General features: G+C 33.9%; 2 protein-coding genes across 2 annotated transcripts; one reads left to right on the forward strand and one right to left on the reverse strand.

Moving 5' to 3' along the window:
* Positions 1 to 321: 321 nt before the first annotated feature.
* Positions 322 to 2,402, reverse strand: LOC132314495 (uncharacterized). The gene is made up of 6 exons (XM_059813356.1): positions 2,228 to 2,402; positions 1,717 to 2,089; positions 834 to 1,081; positions 634 to 752; positions 482 to 543; positions 322 to 439 (listed from the first exon to the last, which is right to left on the reverse strand). The coding sequence occupies exons 1-6, from the start codon at positions 2,400 to 2,402 to the stop codon at positions 322 to 324; spliced, it is 1,095 nt and encodes a 364-aa protein (XP_059669339.1).
* Positions 2,403 to 12,289: 9,887 nt separating this feature from the next.
* On the forward strand, positions 12,290 to 15,323 carry LOC132312550 (large ribosomal subunit protein eL15). The gene is made up of 4 exons (XM_059810948.1): positions 12,290 to 12,436; positions 13,260 to 13,426; positions 14,221 to 14,418; positions 14,831 to 15,323. Exons 1-4 carry the CDS (start codon positions 12,433 to 12,435, stop codon positions 15,074 to 15,076), a joined length of 615 nt encoding a protein of 204 aa, XP_059666931.1. The 5' UTR covers positions 12,290 to 12,432; the 3' UTR covers positions 15,077 to 15,323.
* The last annotated feature ends 2,055 nt before the right edge of the window (positions 15,324 to 17,378 follow it).

The following is a 17,378-nucleotide window of genomic DNA, read 5'->3' on the forward strand; positions in this document are numbered from 1 at the left end:
CTATAAACCAAGTAACAAAATATTATTTTTAGTTTTGAGTTTTGACAAGGACTCCTAAAACCAAAGTTACCAAACAATCTTAAGGGACCTAAATATCATCCTCTTCACCAAACAACATAGTCTCATCATCGTCCCCATCAAAAGATTTGTAACCCTTAGCATTTTCTTCCTCTTCTGTCTCTCAGAGTTTGCCTCATCATCATCTATGATTTGTAGTGAAAACGAGCATGAAGGTGATGTCCTCTTTATTGCCCTTGGAGCTGATATTGATCTTAAATTATGGCTGGACTCTCCAACCTCGGTAGCTCTAACAATTGCACCCTATGTCAAAGAGTCATCTTCAAACACCAACTCATTTTCAGCATCTACATCTTCATCCATTACTCCAACCAACCATTCATTGCTATCATCTATATCATTTAAAATGATGGGATTGATCCTATCACGCATGTCATATCGTCATTTTAGTGCTCTATTATACTTGATGAAAACCAAATCATTCAATCGACATTGAGTTAACCGGTTCCTCTTCTTGCTATGAAGCTGTATTAATTCAAATAATTAATAAGTATAAGTGTATAACTGTTTATAATCTAACTTTTTATCATTAAATTACTAAAACTACAAACTTACATGCTCAAATACATTCCAATTTCGTTCACACCCAGATGCGCTACATGTGAGAATAAGTATTTTAATAGCAAACTTTTGCAAATTAGGAGTTGTGGAACCATATGCGGACCACCAATCGGCTATTATTTACATATTGTTAGTAAAAAATTAACAAAATTCAAATTCAAATATACTAAAAAATGATTAATTAACTTGTTTACCTGGTGCCCTTGACTTTCTTTGTCTAACAGCAATTGATGAGCCAAATAAACCATCAGCTTTCATATATCTACTCAACTCCAAAGAAATTTTATCTTGTACTTCAGTGGTTGGAACCAATCTTTCTATGCATTGATATAAACCACCCATCACCTCTTCATCTTGCTCAATATTTGGATTGCTATAAACATATTCTGGGTTCAAGAAATGCCCAGCTGCATGCAAAGGGTGATGGAGTTGGATATTCCACCTAGTATCAATGATCTTAAAGATATCCTTATACTTCTCCTCATTCTCACCAAAAGCTTTAGTTATCGCTTATTTAGCCATTTTCATAACCTCATAAATATATCCCATTGGAGGCTTTCTCTCACCGTTAACCAACTTAAGTACACGAACAAGAGAGCTTGCTACTTTGAGAGAGTACACAATGCTTGTCCAAAATGTAGGCATCAACACAATCTGTGCTACATTTTTCCCTTTTATCTCTTTCGCCCATTTACTGGAGATCCATTATTGTGAAATGAACATCTTCCTCAAGTAATCCTTTTGATGATGGATGCTTGATAACGTGATAAATGAAGTGGCAAATTGAGTCGTTGCAGGTCTAAGCAACTCTTTATGTCCAGTATAATGCCTCATCATGTTCAACAAACCTGAACGGTTATAAATATAACCATTTAACATTATAGCTCTCTTTATGGTCGTCATTATATTTGGGATCTTAGCAATGTCCTCTAACATCAGGTCCACACAATGTGCAGCACAAGGTGACCAATACAAATGTCGGTGCCTTCCCTCCAATATTCTCCCTATTGTAAAGAAAGAAAATATGGATTAATAAAAGGCTAGAAGTAATAAACCTAAAATTTCCACATCAAGTACATATTGAAATTTATATCTGCCACAACATTAGAAGAGGCACTATCAGTGACTACTTGAATCACATTTGATACTCCAATTTGCTGCACGAACTTGTTAAGCAAGTCAAACATTTTTTCACCGGTCTTTGAATAAGAGGAAGCATCAACAGATTGAATGAACATTGTCCCTTTAGGACAATTCACCAGAAAATTAATCAAACACCTGCGTCTTTTATCCTCCCATCTATCTGCCATAATTGTGCATCTGTATCTTGCCCATTCCTCTCTATGATCCTGCATTAAATTGTCTATATGCTCTAGTTCTTTCTTGAGGAGGGGAACTCTCACCTCATGATAAGAAGGAGGTTTAATTCCTGGACCATGTTGGCCAATAGCTTCAACAATTGGTGCAAAACTATCATAATTAAATGTATTGAATGATATCACAGCATCATACATCCATCTTGCAAACCGTTGACATACTCAGTTTCTAAGTTCTTTCTTGTAAGCATTATCAATTGTTGTTTGCTTACCCTTGTCATTTTTTCTATTTTGCACAACTACTTCCGGAGGAGGGGTGATATACAAATCCATAGGACCTTTCTGCTTTTTCTTTTTTGATTGAATATTATTACTTCCAGTTCCACTTACCACTTTTTTACCTTTAGCATCAATAATTGTTACATCATCCTCATCTTGATCATCCATGTCATCAAACTCAGGCAACAAATTTGTGTGTTCCTTTTCTCCTTTCTTCTTTCTTCTTGCTCATGTATTCTCTAATATCTTCTTTCACATGTTCAGGGCACTTTTTACATGCTTGTACATTTCTATATCCCCCTACAATGTGTTGTTTAGCCCTATAAATACCTCATTTCATAACTTTTTCACAAAAATTACACGTTTTTGCATTCCTATCTTGAGGGTTTTGCAGGTGACAATAATTCCAACCAGGATCATTTGACATTTTTTCCTATCTATTTACAATGAGAAATAGAATGGAGTCAATGGACCAAGTTAAATTCAGCAAACAAGCATTCAAGCAATTCAACAAACAGCATTCAGGCACAAACATTCAAAATTTAAATAATCTAGCAAATTCTAGCAAGCAGAGCCCATGAAGAAGAAAAAAAAATAGCACATATTTAGTCCATCACAGCAGTATAGCATAGCAACATTTTTATATATAAAAAAAATTGGCATGATCAGTGGCTAGATAAAAGGCATATATTTAGTCCATCATAGCAGAGCAGCATTTTAGGCCAAACAGAAGACTCAGAAAGGAGGAAAAAAAAATATACAGAGGCCCTACATGAATAAAAACAGAGACACAAAAAAAAAAAAAAAAAAAAAAAGAAACACAGTTTGAGATATCTGAATCATCACTTATATGTAAACCACAAGTTTGAACAAAACCTTGCATGCAATTGAGTAAGGACATCAAATTAAATTGTTATTAAATTTCATATTGAAGAAATTCAAAAAAAAAAATAAAAAAACTAATAGATAAATAGACAAATGAAATAAAATCTTAATTTGGTTGCAGAAGAACCATAGGAAAAGAGAGGAAGAAATTGAGTCCTTATACTTCTTCCAATGTTAAATTAAAGTCTAGTACAACAATTTGAGTATTCGATTGACTTCAGCTGACCCTTTTATTTTTTCAAGGTTTTTATTTTTTTATTTTTATTTATTCTTTGAAAGTCAAACAGTAGAATAATATTAACCTTAGTATTTTTTATTTTTTTTTAATTTTCCTTTCCTTAAATTTCTTGGAAATCAAACAGACAGGGATTGTATAAGCAAACCAAATAGAATATTAAACTCAAGGAAAGTGCAGAAAAAATTAAAAAACAAATGTTTTCTTTAAAAAAAATTTAAAAAATAAAATAAACCAGAAGAGATAGAGAAGAGGAGAGGAGAGGAGAAGAGAAGAGAAGATGAGGAAAAAAAAAAAACCGAGCCCATAAAGAAGAAAAAAAATAATCTGACACCCTAAACAGAGCCCGAAGAAAAAGAAAGAAAAACAGAGACCCATAAAGAAGAAACAAAAAAAATAAAAAATAAAAAAACAAGAAAGAAGAAAAAAAAAAAAAAAAAAAAAAAAAGAGCCAGGAAAAAAAAAAAACAAAAAACAAAACAAAAACCAAATGAGAGAGAGTAGAGGAGAAGAAAAGAGGAGGAGGAAAAATAAATAGAGCCCGAAGAAAAAGAAAGAAAAACAGAGATCCATAAAGAAGAAGAAAAAAACCGAGAAAGAATAAAAAAAGGAGAACCAGAAAAAAATAAAAAACAGATGAGAGAGAGAGAGGAGAAGAGAAGGGGGGGGGGGAACTTAAATGAAATTAAAACTGACTTGGGTAGTGGGCTCGTCGGAAGGAAAGAGGCAAGATTCCAGATTCTTCACTTTTTCTTCTCTTTTCTTCTCTCTCTTTTCTTCTCTTTTCTTTTTTTCTTTCTTTCTCTCTCTTCTCTTTCCCACTTCTGAGTTTTAACTTTCCTACTTTTGACTGGGTTAGTGGCATTCCACGTTTCTTCTGCAGCTTATTTTTATTGATTTGATATGTTGCCAAGTTTCCAAAGCCTTTTTAAGTTTCCAAAACTATATATATATATACTAAATATAATAATATAAATTACAAACAGTTAAACAAAGAAAATATATACTGCATAATACCTGAGGCGCGCCTCATACAAGCTTGAAGGCGCAGCCCACGCGCGCGCCTAATGGAGGTCGCTGCGCCTGGGCTATTGTGAGGCGCAACTGCTGCACCTGTAGGCGCCTTGAGCCTAGGCGCGGGCCCAGGTGCGCTTTTGACAACCACGATGTTGGTCTTCTCTCTCTCACCCTGTTTTCCTTCCCCCTTGCCCTTCATCACAATATGTTGAACAAACCCAAAACCCAATATTTTTCAGATGGCGTGTCGTGGACCAAAAGCATGCAAAAGATGATGAAGTGTATAGTGTGGCCAAGTTTGAATTTATAGAATGTCACTATCACTACTAATTATTAATGTAGCTAGAGTAAGTAGGGATCGTCCCAAGGGAAATGAAGTGTATTTTTGCTTGGAAATCAATGTCGAATTAGTAGGTCGAATGTTCAAAAGATGGTTTGATTGGTTAATTAAACTCGATTTATGCGAAACAACTAGAGTAAATGAAGTGTAGAGAATATAAGAGAAATGTGTTGGGACTTAGAGTTCACCACTAAGCACCACCTTCTTAGACATTCAATTTTTGATGGATTAGGGGGATTATATGTTGCAAAGGAGAGTGTGTGCCATAAATTGAATTCTCAAACATGGATGGTCAAGTAAGCATGCATTGTCTAGCCAAACTAGTGAATAGTACAACATATCAAATTAAGTCATTATTCATTCATTTAAGTCCACAATTAATGTACATCACCAAATTAGATAAATATACTACTTGCATTCATAAGCATGGAATATCAAACAATAAGCATGGTTTGTCCTCCTATCTAAGGAAGTAAGGCAACTACACTACAACTAAGCTAGTGACATGAAAATTAAACTAATTAAACTAAAGATGAGGCATAATTTATCAAAAAATAAGCATGTACCATCAAACAAACCACAAAGAATAATCTATTTAAGCATCATGCCTTGACCATCACTAGATTCATAGTATCAACACACATAGACATGCATCAATGTCACAAAATCTAGAAATAAAAACATGAACATTCATCCTAGCGTACATAGACATATGAATAGAATTAAATGATCAAGTGAAAGTATTTAACCACAAAAATCATTATAGAAACAAGATTTTTATATATATAAGATGTCAAGGTAACAAATACAACACAAATCTCCTTTAATTACAAAACATCAAAATCTATGAGACATGCTTAGGGCTATCTCTAGCCCCAAGAGAATGGTTTAGCCATTCATTGATGTTGTCATCAAACCCTCAAGGGCTATCTCCATGGTAGAAATGATCTCCTTCTTCATGTCACACCCAATGGTGAGACCTCATGCACTAGGACCTTCAAATGATTGCACAACGAGCACACCTTTTAATTGGTTGGAACTCTGTTTTTATCGCACTTGAGGAAGTTCGATTGATCACAAAGGTGATTTGATCGATCGAACTAAGGCGGCGCCTTTTTAGAATAAAGACAAAGCTAAGATATTTTCGGAATATTTTGGGAAAAGGACAAAAGTGGTAGGTGGGGATAAGATCAAAAATGTTCGATCGATCGAAGAAGGTTATTTTTCACCACTTTGCTTCCACTTTAGTCCTTTTTCCCACTGAACTTAAGATTGCATCTTTTATACTCTAATTCAGCTGAATTGACTTATTTTGGAGATAAGTGGCTGAAAAGGGAAATAACATGAAATTAGACTAAAACGGAAAAATAAGATAAAATAAGGTCCTAAAACGTTCAAGCTTAAGGGGTTTAAATGCGCATTTTTCAACGCTTATCAGCAGACCCAAATCAATACCTCTCTTACTCGCATCTCCTCAACCCCAGAAATCTGCAGAGCAGAGAAAGAGCAATCAACCAAAACAAACCTAGTTTTACAAACATAAACAGAAGAAACAGATAACCCATTTTCCGTTCGTGTGTTACCTGGAGAGGGTTGGATTTAGAGAGAGAAATAGAGGGTTTTCTAATTTTAAGTAGGGGTAAAACCCAGGTTCAAAATGTTGTAGACATCGCGGCTAATTTTTGTGATACCCCTCGGATTCGAGATACGGGTTGATCAAGCCCAGGCCCAAACCCTAGGGAATATCAAACAATTAAAGTATTTAAAACAAACACAGATGACAAAATGAATTTAAGAAATAAAGTTTAAGCTGAAAGACCTAAAATAAAATCCTCAAATAATAAAGATTAAATAATCCAATTCCAAAACCTCCAAGGGTACAACTCGGGAATCCATCTCTAGTGGACCCCTAATAATAATCCAAACAGTAATAAAAACAACTGATAAGACATCCAGAAGTAAGCTACGAAGAGAAGTCCTACATCGTCAGTAGAGTGAATAAAATCTCTGCTCAGCACGAACACGTCTAAGTCTGGAACTGTCGTGTACCTGAAAAATATAAGTGGGTCAGGCCCACGAGCAAGTTTTATCCTACTACAACCCAAGCAGAAACTCGATACGCATGTACATTATAACCAACTCCACAATAGCTAATAGTCCGTATGTATATATATAATCACACTAAAGGACTCTCACTGGACTACAGACCGGTCTCAACCTGAATAGAGGTAACATGCAAAAACGCACACGAAGTGGGCATGTGTACCTAAACCTAAATAGGGTACACCTCCAACCATCGTAGCCAGCTATGCATCCCAACGCATATATGCTCCCTAACCAACGACTCTGAGACTCAGGCTCATATCGTAGTGCCATAAAAATATATTTAAAATCCTATCATATCCATCCATAAGAAATTCAATTGGCCATTCAGCTTGTGCAGCTTCTTTGACTCAACACAGTTAACAAGTAATCCAGCTAGTCATTCAGCTCATGCAGCTTCTTTGACGTAGTATAAATATAAGTAGGATTTATTTATAATCCATTCCCTTATTCCAATACAGGTTGGATTTAGTATTTGTGAAACTAAACCATCCCTGGTATGTCACAGTCCCATACTGGTGCATAGAATCCAATACATCTAGCAGTTGATAGAATAAATACGAATGATAACTACCAACTAATCCATAAAATCCACAATTGATAATAAAACATAGTAAATTTAAACATCAATTGTTCCACAAGTGAGCACAATAAAGTTACGTATTTTAACATACTGGCATTACACTACTCAACCAAATAATCCAACAATTGATAGTACAACAGTATATGTAAATATCAACTTATTCCCAGAATCCTTATAATTGAGAGAACATGATTGAAAGTCTATATCAATTAACTCCACAGCAAGTGTATTAAATCTTGACCAGTTATTGTACTCATAATTTCAGTCCAACAATTGATGCGATAAATAAGACAATTTAAGCACCGATCATTCCATAGCAAGCATAGGAAAAATATATCAATTTTAACATGCTTAATTTATATCACAAAAACATGATTAATAACTGATAATTATCCACAGAAAGTTTTTACAACAATTTAAGCAATTTAATCCACCTGCATTCAAGAACAGTTCGCATATCTTGCTATAAACTGTTTACGGTTCAATCCTATAAACCCTAAGTAAACTGTTATTCCTTCCCACACCCTCTGGAGTCTTTATATAATCACATAATTCATTTAATCTCTCAAGTACAGTCCCTGAATGTCCCAAACAGACCAAAAACTCAACTCAGAAGCAAAATTCGTCGAAAAGTGCATCAAAAGGGGAAGGAGCCGCCTCCCCCACATGGGGAGCCGCCTCCCCCTTGTGTGGAGCCGGCTCCACTCCATATGGAGCCGCCTCCACACACCCTAGAGCCGGCTCCACCTTGCGTGGAGCCGCTTCTTCCTCCTTTCTCCCTCTCTGCTTGTTTTCCTTCATCGTTTTCATCTTCGGCGACTTCCACCACCTCCGTCCTCCATGGTCAGGGTTCCTAGATGTCTAAACTAGGTTCTAGAATGTCCATGGGACAACTTAATTCTTATTACAACTCCTAACATCAACATAAACATGCACTGTGTAAAAAGAATTTAATCCGAGAAATCTAGCATTACCGTAATCCCACTGTTTCAAACAACTCAACTATGCACCCAAATTTAATCTAGTGTTCTCCTAAGGTGTTCCAGAATAATAAATCTCCTTACACATCAATGGACATGAATTAGAACAAGAATTACGCAAGAAAGCATTTAAATAAATAATACAAAACTTGAAAACATGTCCTAGTTACAGTATCTTAAACATGCAACTTAGTTTAATTTTAATCATTATATGTTCCTGGAGTTGTATTAGACCTGTAAAGAACACGAGCAAATGGGAGAGAGTTAGGTATAGAACTTGCCTTTAGCCTTGCATAGTCGTCTTCCTACGTTCTCCGGCAACGTCCTACTGAAATCCTCCTCTGTTCTCTCTCTGCCTCCACTGTCATGAATAGTTTTTTTTCAAAAAAACCCTAAGTAGACTTAATACTTATATTTATAGGTTTATGCAGAACCTAAAATCAAGCCAAACCCTACAATGAATCCTAACCGGCCCATGGAGAATCTTAATTAAAATCTACGTCGGCTACCAAGACCTAACATCTAAAACAAAACCCTAAATTAAACCAATTAAGCATTTAAAAGAATTAAAATACCAAAAATACAATTAACTAAACAATTAAATGAATTAAAATACAATTCACTAAATAACAAGCAAATAAAGCAGTAATTTCAAATAAATTCAAATATTCAAATACAAAAGCAAAATAAACAATTTAAATTATTAAAAATGCAATTAAATATTAACCAAAATACTATGACTATCCTTTTTAAAATTAGGGGTATTACAATTTTGGGTCTACAAAATATTGGGTTTGCAAAGATCAGGTTTTGTGTGTTTGTTTGGATCTTGATTTTGCAAAAGTGAGGGTGACCACTAAAGTTTGGGTTGAGAAAGAAAGGCAAATGTTTTGCCAAAAATCGATAGTGCCTGTGATGTGGGTGGTGGTACGGCTTGACGGGGTCCTTCGCCGCCTGTGATTTCAACATAGAAAGAGACAGCAGGGAAGAGAAAAATATGGGTTTGCAAGTAGCAAGGGTTCTTCACCCGCCGGTGAGTAGAGAAAGAAAGAGGCTGAAAGTATGAGAGAAAAAGTTTTTTTGGGTTAGGAAGAAGGGGAAGATGAAGGAATTTTGGGTCAACAAACGCAGAGAGAGCAGGGTGAGAGAGAGAGAATGGCCGACACAAACAGCAAAAATAATTAAAAAAATAAAAAATAAAAAAAGGGAAAGGCCCGTAAAACAAAAAAATAAAAAATAATAAAAGTTAGCAGCTAATAGGCTGTTGACACATCACACGACTGTTAGCGTCAGTGCCTTAGTCGACTGACGCTAGCATCCCTCGAGCATTTATGATACCAATGACAAAGATAAATCCAGGTTGTTATACTTTATCCGACGGTGAGGATTGAGCATATATCATCCCAATGAGAAACTATTACAGATTTTTGGGATTATCATTTCTTAACCCATCATCTGTTGACACGTAAATAAATGATGATTTTACATCAGTTTTATTCAACTTAACTACTATTTATTGGCCAAAATCAATGGTTACAATGCAATAGTTTCTTCCAGAACATCATCATCGGTTACTTGAAGAGGAGGCAAAAAGAAAAAAGAATATCGCCAGACCTCTCTAGAAGGATTTAGGTTTTTTTTACCATTTCAAGATTAGGTATTTTTAAATTTTAAATATAAGGAAGTTGTATAGTTAAGTGTTATAAATAATATTTCAAGTTTTAAATACAAAGAAGTTGTATATAGTACATCTTTCAACAATTATAAATAATATTTTAAGTTTTAAATGCAAATAAATTGTATAGCCACCATTCTAGCAATTACATTCAAGTTTTTTTTTTTTTAAAAAAAAAAAAAACACAATTTTTAAATGTATAAAAATTATATATTTATAATATAAAATTATTTATTTCATCGCGTGATCGCACGTGCATTATGCTAGTATATATAAAAAAATAAAAATAAAAAATCCCAGATTTTGATGTACCATCCCAAAAGGGCCACTAAAGATGGCTCTAAAAGTACTTCGTAAATCGAAACCGTTGTAGCATGATATTGTGATTCTTTAGGAATCTTACAATTGTCAAATATTTAAATAGTAGATTGTTACCGTCGATTAGCAAATCAAAGTAGAGAATCTCTTTTTGAGAAATTATTGGGTGCACCCAACGTGTCATAACATTGATATGCCTGGCCACTAAAAACTTCACAAAAAAAATGAAATTAATTTCATTGATTAAAAAACTGTTAAAATAAAAATTTATTTGTTAGATTTTGTTTGTGGGCGCACCATCAGTGTGGGTAAACCCAACCTACTGTATACCTACTTTAGATAAATCCAAGCCTTTTATATTATACTTTACCTGACGGTGAGTATTGAGCATTTATGATACCAATGACAAAGATAATAAAGGCTGTTATACTTTATCCGACGGTGAGGATTGAGCATATATTGTCCCAATGAGAAATTATTACATATTTTTTGGATTATCGTTTTCGGACCAATCATCTGTTGACACGTAAATAAATGATAATTTTTCATCAGTTTTATTCAACTTATCTACTATTAATTGGCCAAAATTAATGGTTACCATGTAATAGTTTCTTCCAGAATGTCATCATTGGTTACTTGGAGAGGAGGACAAAAAGATAAAAGTATACCGCCAGACTTCTCTAGAAGGATTTTGATTTTTTTTTTTTTTTACCATTTCAAGATTTATAAATAATATTTTTAAATTTTAAATATAAGGAAGTTGTATAGTTAAGAGTTATAAATAATATTTCAAGTTTAAAATACAAAGAAATTGTATATAATACAATCTTTCGACAATTATAAATAATATTTTAAGTTTTAAATGAAAATAAATTGTATAGTGCACCATTCTAGCAATTACATTCAAATTTAAAAAAAAGAAAAAAAAAAGAAAAAAGAAAAAAAGTTTTAAATATATAAAAATTATATATTTATAATATAAAATTATTTATTTCATCACGTGCATCCTAAAAGGGCCACTAAAGATGACTCCAAAAGTACTTTGTAAATGGAAATCATTATAATATGACATTGTGATTCTTTAGTAAACTTACAATTGCCAAGTATTTAAATAGTAGACTATTACCGCTGATTCACAAATCAAAACAGAGAATCTCTATTTGAGAAATTATTGAGTGCACCTGACATGTCATGACATTGATATGCTCGACCACTAAAACTTCAAAAAAAAAAAAAAAAAAATTATTTCATTATTTAAAAATTTATCTAAGAGTCTTCTAAGCTACTCATACTTATCTAGTTTAACGTTTCTTTGAATTGGGTTTGTAGAAAAGCTAACTCGGAAACTCAATTAGCAACCCATTTATTGAGTCATCTGAGTTGAAGGAAAATGGTGCTAAAATATTTTCTGATAATATTCTGGAATGATTCTCGAAGTAGCAGTTTTTTTTTTTTTTTGAAGTTAATACTCTCTCTCACACACACACATGCCTCCACTAAAACTTGAACCTTTGATAGGTAAAAAGCCTGATACCGCTAGGCCACTGACCTGTTGGTAATCATATGTAATTTTTTTCAACAATGAAATTTTATTTCTTGCCTTGAAAAAAATAAATTGTAAATACAATAAAAATCACTAAAATAACAAAATTCAAACAATAAAGTAGTTATTGATATATATATTCAAATTCGTTCCTAACCCAGTGAATACCTAAACTTCGTTTTAGATGTGTAAAATTGTCACTTCACCAACTAATTCACAGTCAGATTGGGCCGTGCTGGCTTACCAACTGAAGTGGGCTCTGAATTAACTAGGCCTACAAATTTTGAAATAGAATTGTCAAGAAAGGGCCCACATTTTGAGCCTATGCCCGGTTAATAATGTAGCAACCCTAGCCCATTGCCAGTGGCAACTTCCATAAAAAACCAATGGTCGTTTTGGTCTTTTCAGCAAACTCATACGCAGCTCTCTAAAACCCTAATTGAGAGCCCGACTCTCATTTTACTTCCCTCACAACAACTCTCTGCCGAAGCCAGGGAGAGTTCCACCAATTCGACAACAATGGGTATGTATTTCTCGATCTACTTGCCTATTTTTCCCTAACGTTTCGTTAGTTAGCTTTTGATGTATTTGACTATGGTACTGAGATTGCTTCATCCGCAACATATATACAATTATCTCTATATATATATATATATATTTGAAACTACACATGTGCAATGCATTGTACATTCTTCATTTCTTGTGTGTCTGATTTGATACTAGGCAGAACCTTTTCTGGTTTATATTTGTTCAATATTTAATTTCAAGAGCAGCTGGTTTTGATTGTTGGGTTCTTTCAAATTGGAATGATTTTTTGAGGATATGTCCACAGACTCCTTGTTTTAGCTCTATTATAGATAGAATATTTTGTGAGTTGCGCCATTTGTTTATTATTTTTATCACCTTTGCTTATTATAAATACGAGTATATAAAAAAAAATTATGTGCTGATTTTTTATTTTTTAAAATACTGGAACTGTTCATCGTATGTTTTTTTTAATTCTCATGATAGTTAGCTCAAGTGGTTTCTGCCCATCCTTCACATACAAGTTGACAACCTGAGTGCCCACTGGGTACGTGGTGAATTTGTATTCAGTGTTGGTCTGCTTACTTGCCAATATATATATATATATATATATATATATATATATATATGTATATATATATGTGTGTATGTATATAATAGAGTAAAATAGTTTATGATGATACACACAAATACATTACTTGCACATGTGAATGTATGTATGCACACGTACACATACCTATACATGCACATATGCAATTGCAGGGACATTTGGTTTATGATATGTTAAGGCGATTATTATTCTTAATTGGGTGTGACATTAGGGGCTTACACTTATGTGTCGGAGCTATGGAGGAAGAAGCAGTCGGATGTGATGAGATTTTTGCAGAGGGTGAGGTGTTGGGAATACCGCCAGCTTCCTTCCATTGTGCGTGTCACACGCCCTACTCGCCCTGATAAGGCTCGAAGGCTAGGTTACAAGGCCAAGCAGGTATACCATCCTTGTGGTTTATTGATGTTGGGGTTCTGTCAGGACTCTGCTTAAATGTTTTGCTACTTTGTTAATTGTTTCTGCAGGAGATGTTTATTATTTATTGGTTACTTTGACTATATTTAATTTTAGAATATGGTTATACACTATACTGTTGTGATGATTTCGATTGAGTCCAATTTCAGAATACTTTAGTTCTTGTAAATGCGTGATTGTTCAATTTCTCTTATGTTGTCAATGAAGCGAGACTTTTTATTTATTTTTTCCCTAAACAAAAGCTGCAATTGGTTTGCTTCATGCATTGCATTCATCTTTTGATCATTAGCAGCACAATGTTCGTTTTGTTGGGTTAATTTATCATGCATTTATTGAATGGATGTTATATCTCATTTATCAATTTGGTCTCATTTGAATGTAATATGGTCATAGGAAAAATATGGTCATTGAGTTGGCAGTGGTTATTGGTGGTGTTACCATATTACACTTCAAAATTCTGTTATCTAATCTTAGATATGATCATATGACTTAATATTTATATATATATTGAAAGTTACATGTAACATAAAATTTGTTGATTGGTTAAACAATTTTTAGTTTATATATTTATTTGGTAGTTGTCTCCTAATACCATTGATGACGACTTGACGAGTGTGTGTGTCTCTCTCTGTCTCCACCCACACCCACTCCCTCTAAATGATGCGTTGTACCATTTGACAAGACAATTGTTTCTGTATTTAAATAAATTTTCCTGCTTGTCTTGTTGTGCTTCGTTATTAAAGTAATGGTTTTACCAGGGTTATGTGGTCTATCGTGTACGTGTAAGACGTGGAGGACGCAAGAGACCAGTTCCCAAGGGTATTGTATATGGTAAACCCACTAATCAAGGTGTTACTCAGCTGAAATTCCAGCGCAGCAAGCGCTCAGTTGCAGAGGAACGTGCTGGTAGGAAACTCGGTGGTCTTAAGGTTCTCAACTCTTACTGGATCAACGAGGTTCGTATAAAGTATTTATTTTATTCTTACTGCCAACCCCTTTTTCTCATACTAGGGACCTGCAAATTAAGATATTGACCAGATGTTTGAATCTGTATTACCTTAAAGATGCATTGGTGAAAACATATGATGATAGGTTGCTATCAAATATCATGATTTTACACCATTTCATTTTTTTCCTCTTTGAGGAAATGCCTGAAATTTATGCAGGTTTTTTGTTGGTCATTTGCATTATAATAAACTTGTGCAATTGCCTGTATGCACAGGTTTGGGCCTGTACTTAGGATTATAGATTCAAAATGAACTTTTTGTACCATTTAATTTACCGATGTACAGTTTTGATATATATATATATATATATATATATATATATATATATATTTGTATTTGGGTGCATTCTTCGTTCATGCAGGATTCAACTTACAAATACTATGAGGTAATCTTGGTTGATGCTGCCCACAATGCAATCCGCAATGACCCAAGGATCAACTGGATCTGCAACCCAGTCCACAAACACAGAGAGCTTCGAGGACTCACCTCTGCTGGGAAGAAATACAGGGGTCTCCGAGGAAAGGGACACAGACACCACAAAGCACGACCTTCGAGAAGGGCTACCTGGAAAAGGAACAACACTCTCTCCCTCCGCCGCTACCGTTGATCTTCGTGAGGTTATTTGGAGTTTGTTTCTATTGTTGATCGAGTTTTGGATATTTTGTAGTAGGAATTTTTGGATGTCTTCCAGACTGAATTTCTGGTTTTGTTAAACATGGTTAATTTGTTCAAGCATTATTATGTTGCTTGCTTTGTGGGATATTTCATCACATAGACATTTCATTATTGGATTGTTGTTATAAGGATGGTCCTTGGATATTTATGGTTAAATCCTCGTGCTTTAATTTCTTCTCCATTTCATGTCACTCGTGTTAACAAGTGCAAACACTCTTTCTTGAAAGGATTCAGTTTACTGCAAGATCTAGACATTATGGTTTTGCCTGATTTGAGACAGGAGGTTGAGAGTTTTAAATCCCCATTTAAGCATGGTCCTTGTTAGATCCTCTGTTTACTCTTCTTTTGGGAGTGGAACATCAGTAAATTTATTATTTTATTTTTCATTTTTAAATTAAAATTTGAGTAAGAAAAATATTTAGCTCTCTCATTCTCGCTAATATAACAGTTTGCGTAAATGTTGTTTAGAATTTTGATTCATGCATCTAAAAAATTTGTTAGTTACCCGAGGTTATATGACAAAGGGTTCCCGGTCTTGAACAGCATTTAAGTAATAACAAATAAATTGAAATGCCAACTAGGAAAAAATTGTTAAAAGGCTTGTTTGGTTTGGAATTTTGAATTCAGTTTTCGAGAATGTGAAAGAATAAGAAAACTTCTATATTACAATTGAGGATGATAGGTGGGGGCAAAACTGAGTTTTAATTCTGAGAAAAAAATGAGATCTGATTTTAAGTTTTAAAAGTTAGGTCTATTTTAAAGTTATAACTCATTCTTTATAAACATATTTTCAAAAACTTAACTGTTGATTTTTTTTTCCAATCACAAGAGAACAATTTATTTTTTATTTTTTATTTCTAAATAAAAACTGTTTATTTAACAACTTGTAGAAATTTACTATTTATATTTTTGGTATGGCTGCTAAGGAAATGTAATAAATTTTTGTCATCCTTGTGTATAATTTATAAAGGAATTTTCATGGCATAGGATTGTAAGATTATTAAAGAGATAATTCATTCAGTTGACCTTAAGGAATGACGGTCAACCATTACTCGTATGGACCAAAAGCTTTTCAAAGTTTTTGTGAGCTACTTACGAGAGATGGTGATCCTCGACCCACAAAACATGCAAATGTTGAAGAGCAAGTTTGTCAAGTTTCTTCACATTATATCACACAATGTGAGGAATCAGACAATGCCATTTTTCCTTTGTCGCTTTGGTGAAACCATAAACCGTCATTTTTGTAGTGTGTTAAAAGCAATAATATCGTTGGAAGGACAGTTCCTCGAGCAACCTAATGGATTGGACGTCCCCCCACAAATACTCAATAATGATAGGTTTCATCCATATTTCAAGGTAAAGATGATTATTACTTGTACTCTTCAATACTTCAATTTTTCTTTTCTCACCAACTATTACATGTAAATTTTTATATAATAATTTATCTCAGAATTGCATTGGGCCAATTGATGGAACACACGTTCGTATGAGAGTATCTAACGAAGAGACCAAGATACGGTGGTAGGAAGAATTATCCAACAATAAATGTGTTAGCTACTTGTTCATTTAACATGAAATTCACCTATGTCTAACCTGTATGGGAGGGTACCACTCCAAACTCAAGAGTTATGACTGGTGCAATAGAAATAAAATGAGATAAATTAATACTACCTCAAGGTAAATTTTGTTAATATTAACTAAAAAAATTTAAAATTTTTATTGATATGAAGCCAATATTAATTATTATTGTTCTTGATAGGGAAATATTATTTTGTTGACGTGGGATACCCAATTACACATTGAAGGTTGGACTTATCACGCCTTATAGAGGTATGCCCTACCATTTAAAATAATGGTCCTCACGCCGACCGGAAAATCCTCGAGAGTTATTCAACCTTCGACATGCATCACTACAGAATGTTATTGAGAGAACTTTTGGTGTGTTGAAAAAATAATTTCTTATCGTATGAAGCAGTACTGAACCAATATATGATGTTAAAACTCAAGTTGATATTATTTTAGTATGTTGCATCACACACAACTATTTAATGGGCATGGATCTTAATGAACGACTTATTAATGAAGTAGACCGGGAGCTATTAAATGAAACTCAAAATGAAGATGGTGGTCTAATTGAGAGAAGTGAAGATCATAGTTTGGAGAAATACTTGAGAAATTCAATAGTTTCCCGTATGTGGCATGACTATTTAGCTAATCAAGTGTGATATTTCATA

Source organism: Cornus florida, unplaced genomic scaffold (assembly GCF_030987335.1).
Source record: "Cornus florida cultivar Cherokee Brave unplaced genomic scaffold, ASM3098733v1 CherokeeBrave_3.0.0_Hap2_Chr06, whole genome shotgun sequence".
In the NCBI taxonomy this organism is placed as follows: Eukaryota; Viridiplantae; Streptophyta; class Magnoliopsida; order Cornales; family Cornaceae; genus Cornus; species Cornus florida.

What these genes read in the sequence shown, in the direction of transcription:
- LOC132312550 (XM_059810948.1), top strand. An exon ending in TAGGTTACAAGGCCAAGCAG is followed by an intron (nt 13,427 to 14,220) that starts GTATACCATCCT and finishes TGGTTTTACCAG; the next exon opens with GGTTATGTGGTCTATCGTGT. An exon ending in ACTCTTACTGGATCAACGAG is followed by an intron (nt 14,419 to 14,830) that starts GTTCGTATAAAG and finishes TCGTTCATGCAG; the next exon opens with GATTCAACTTACAAATACTA.
- LOC132314495 (XM_059813356.1), bottom strand. Translation starts at nt 2,402, where the DNA reads ATGGATGATCAAGATGAGGATGATGTAACAATTATTGATGCTAAAGGT. An exon ending in AAATAGAAAAAATGACAAGG is followed by an intron (nt 2,090 to 2,227) that starts GTAAGCAAACAA and finishes CAATTGTTGAAG; the next exon opens with CTATTGGCCAACATGGTCCA. An exon ending in AAGAAAGTCAAGGGCACCAG is followed by an intron (nt 753 to 833) that starts GTAAACAAGTTA and finishes TGTAAATAATAG; the next exon opens with CCGATTGGTGGTCCGCATAT.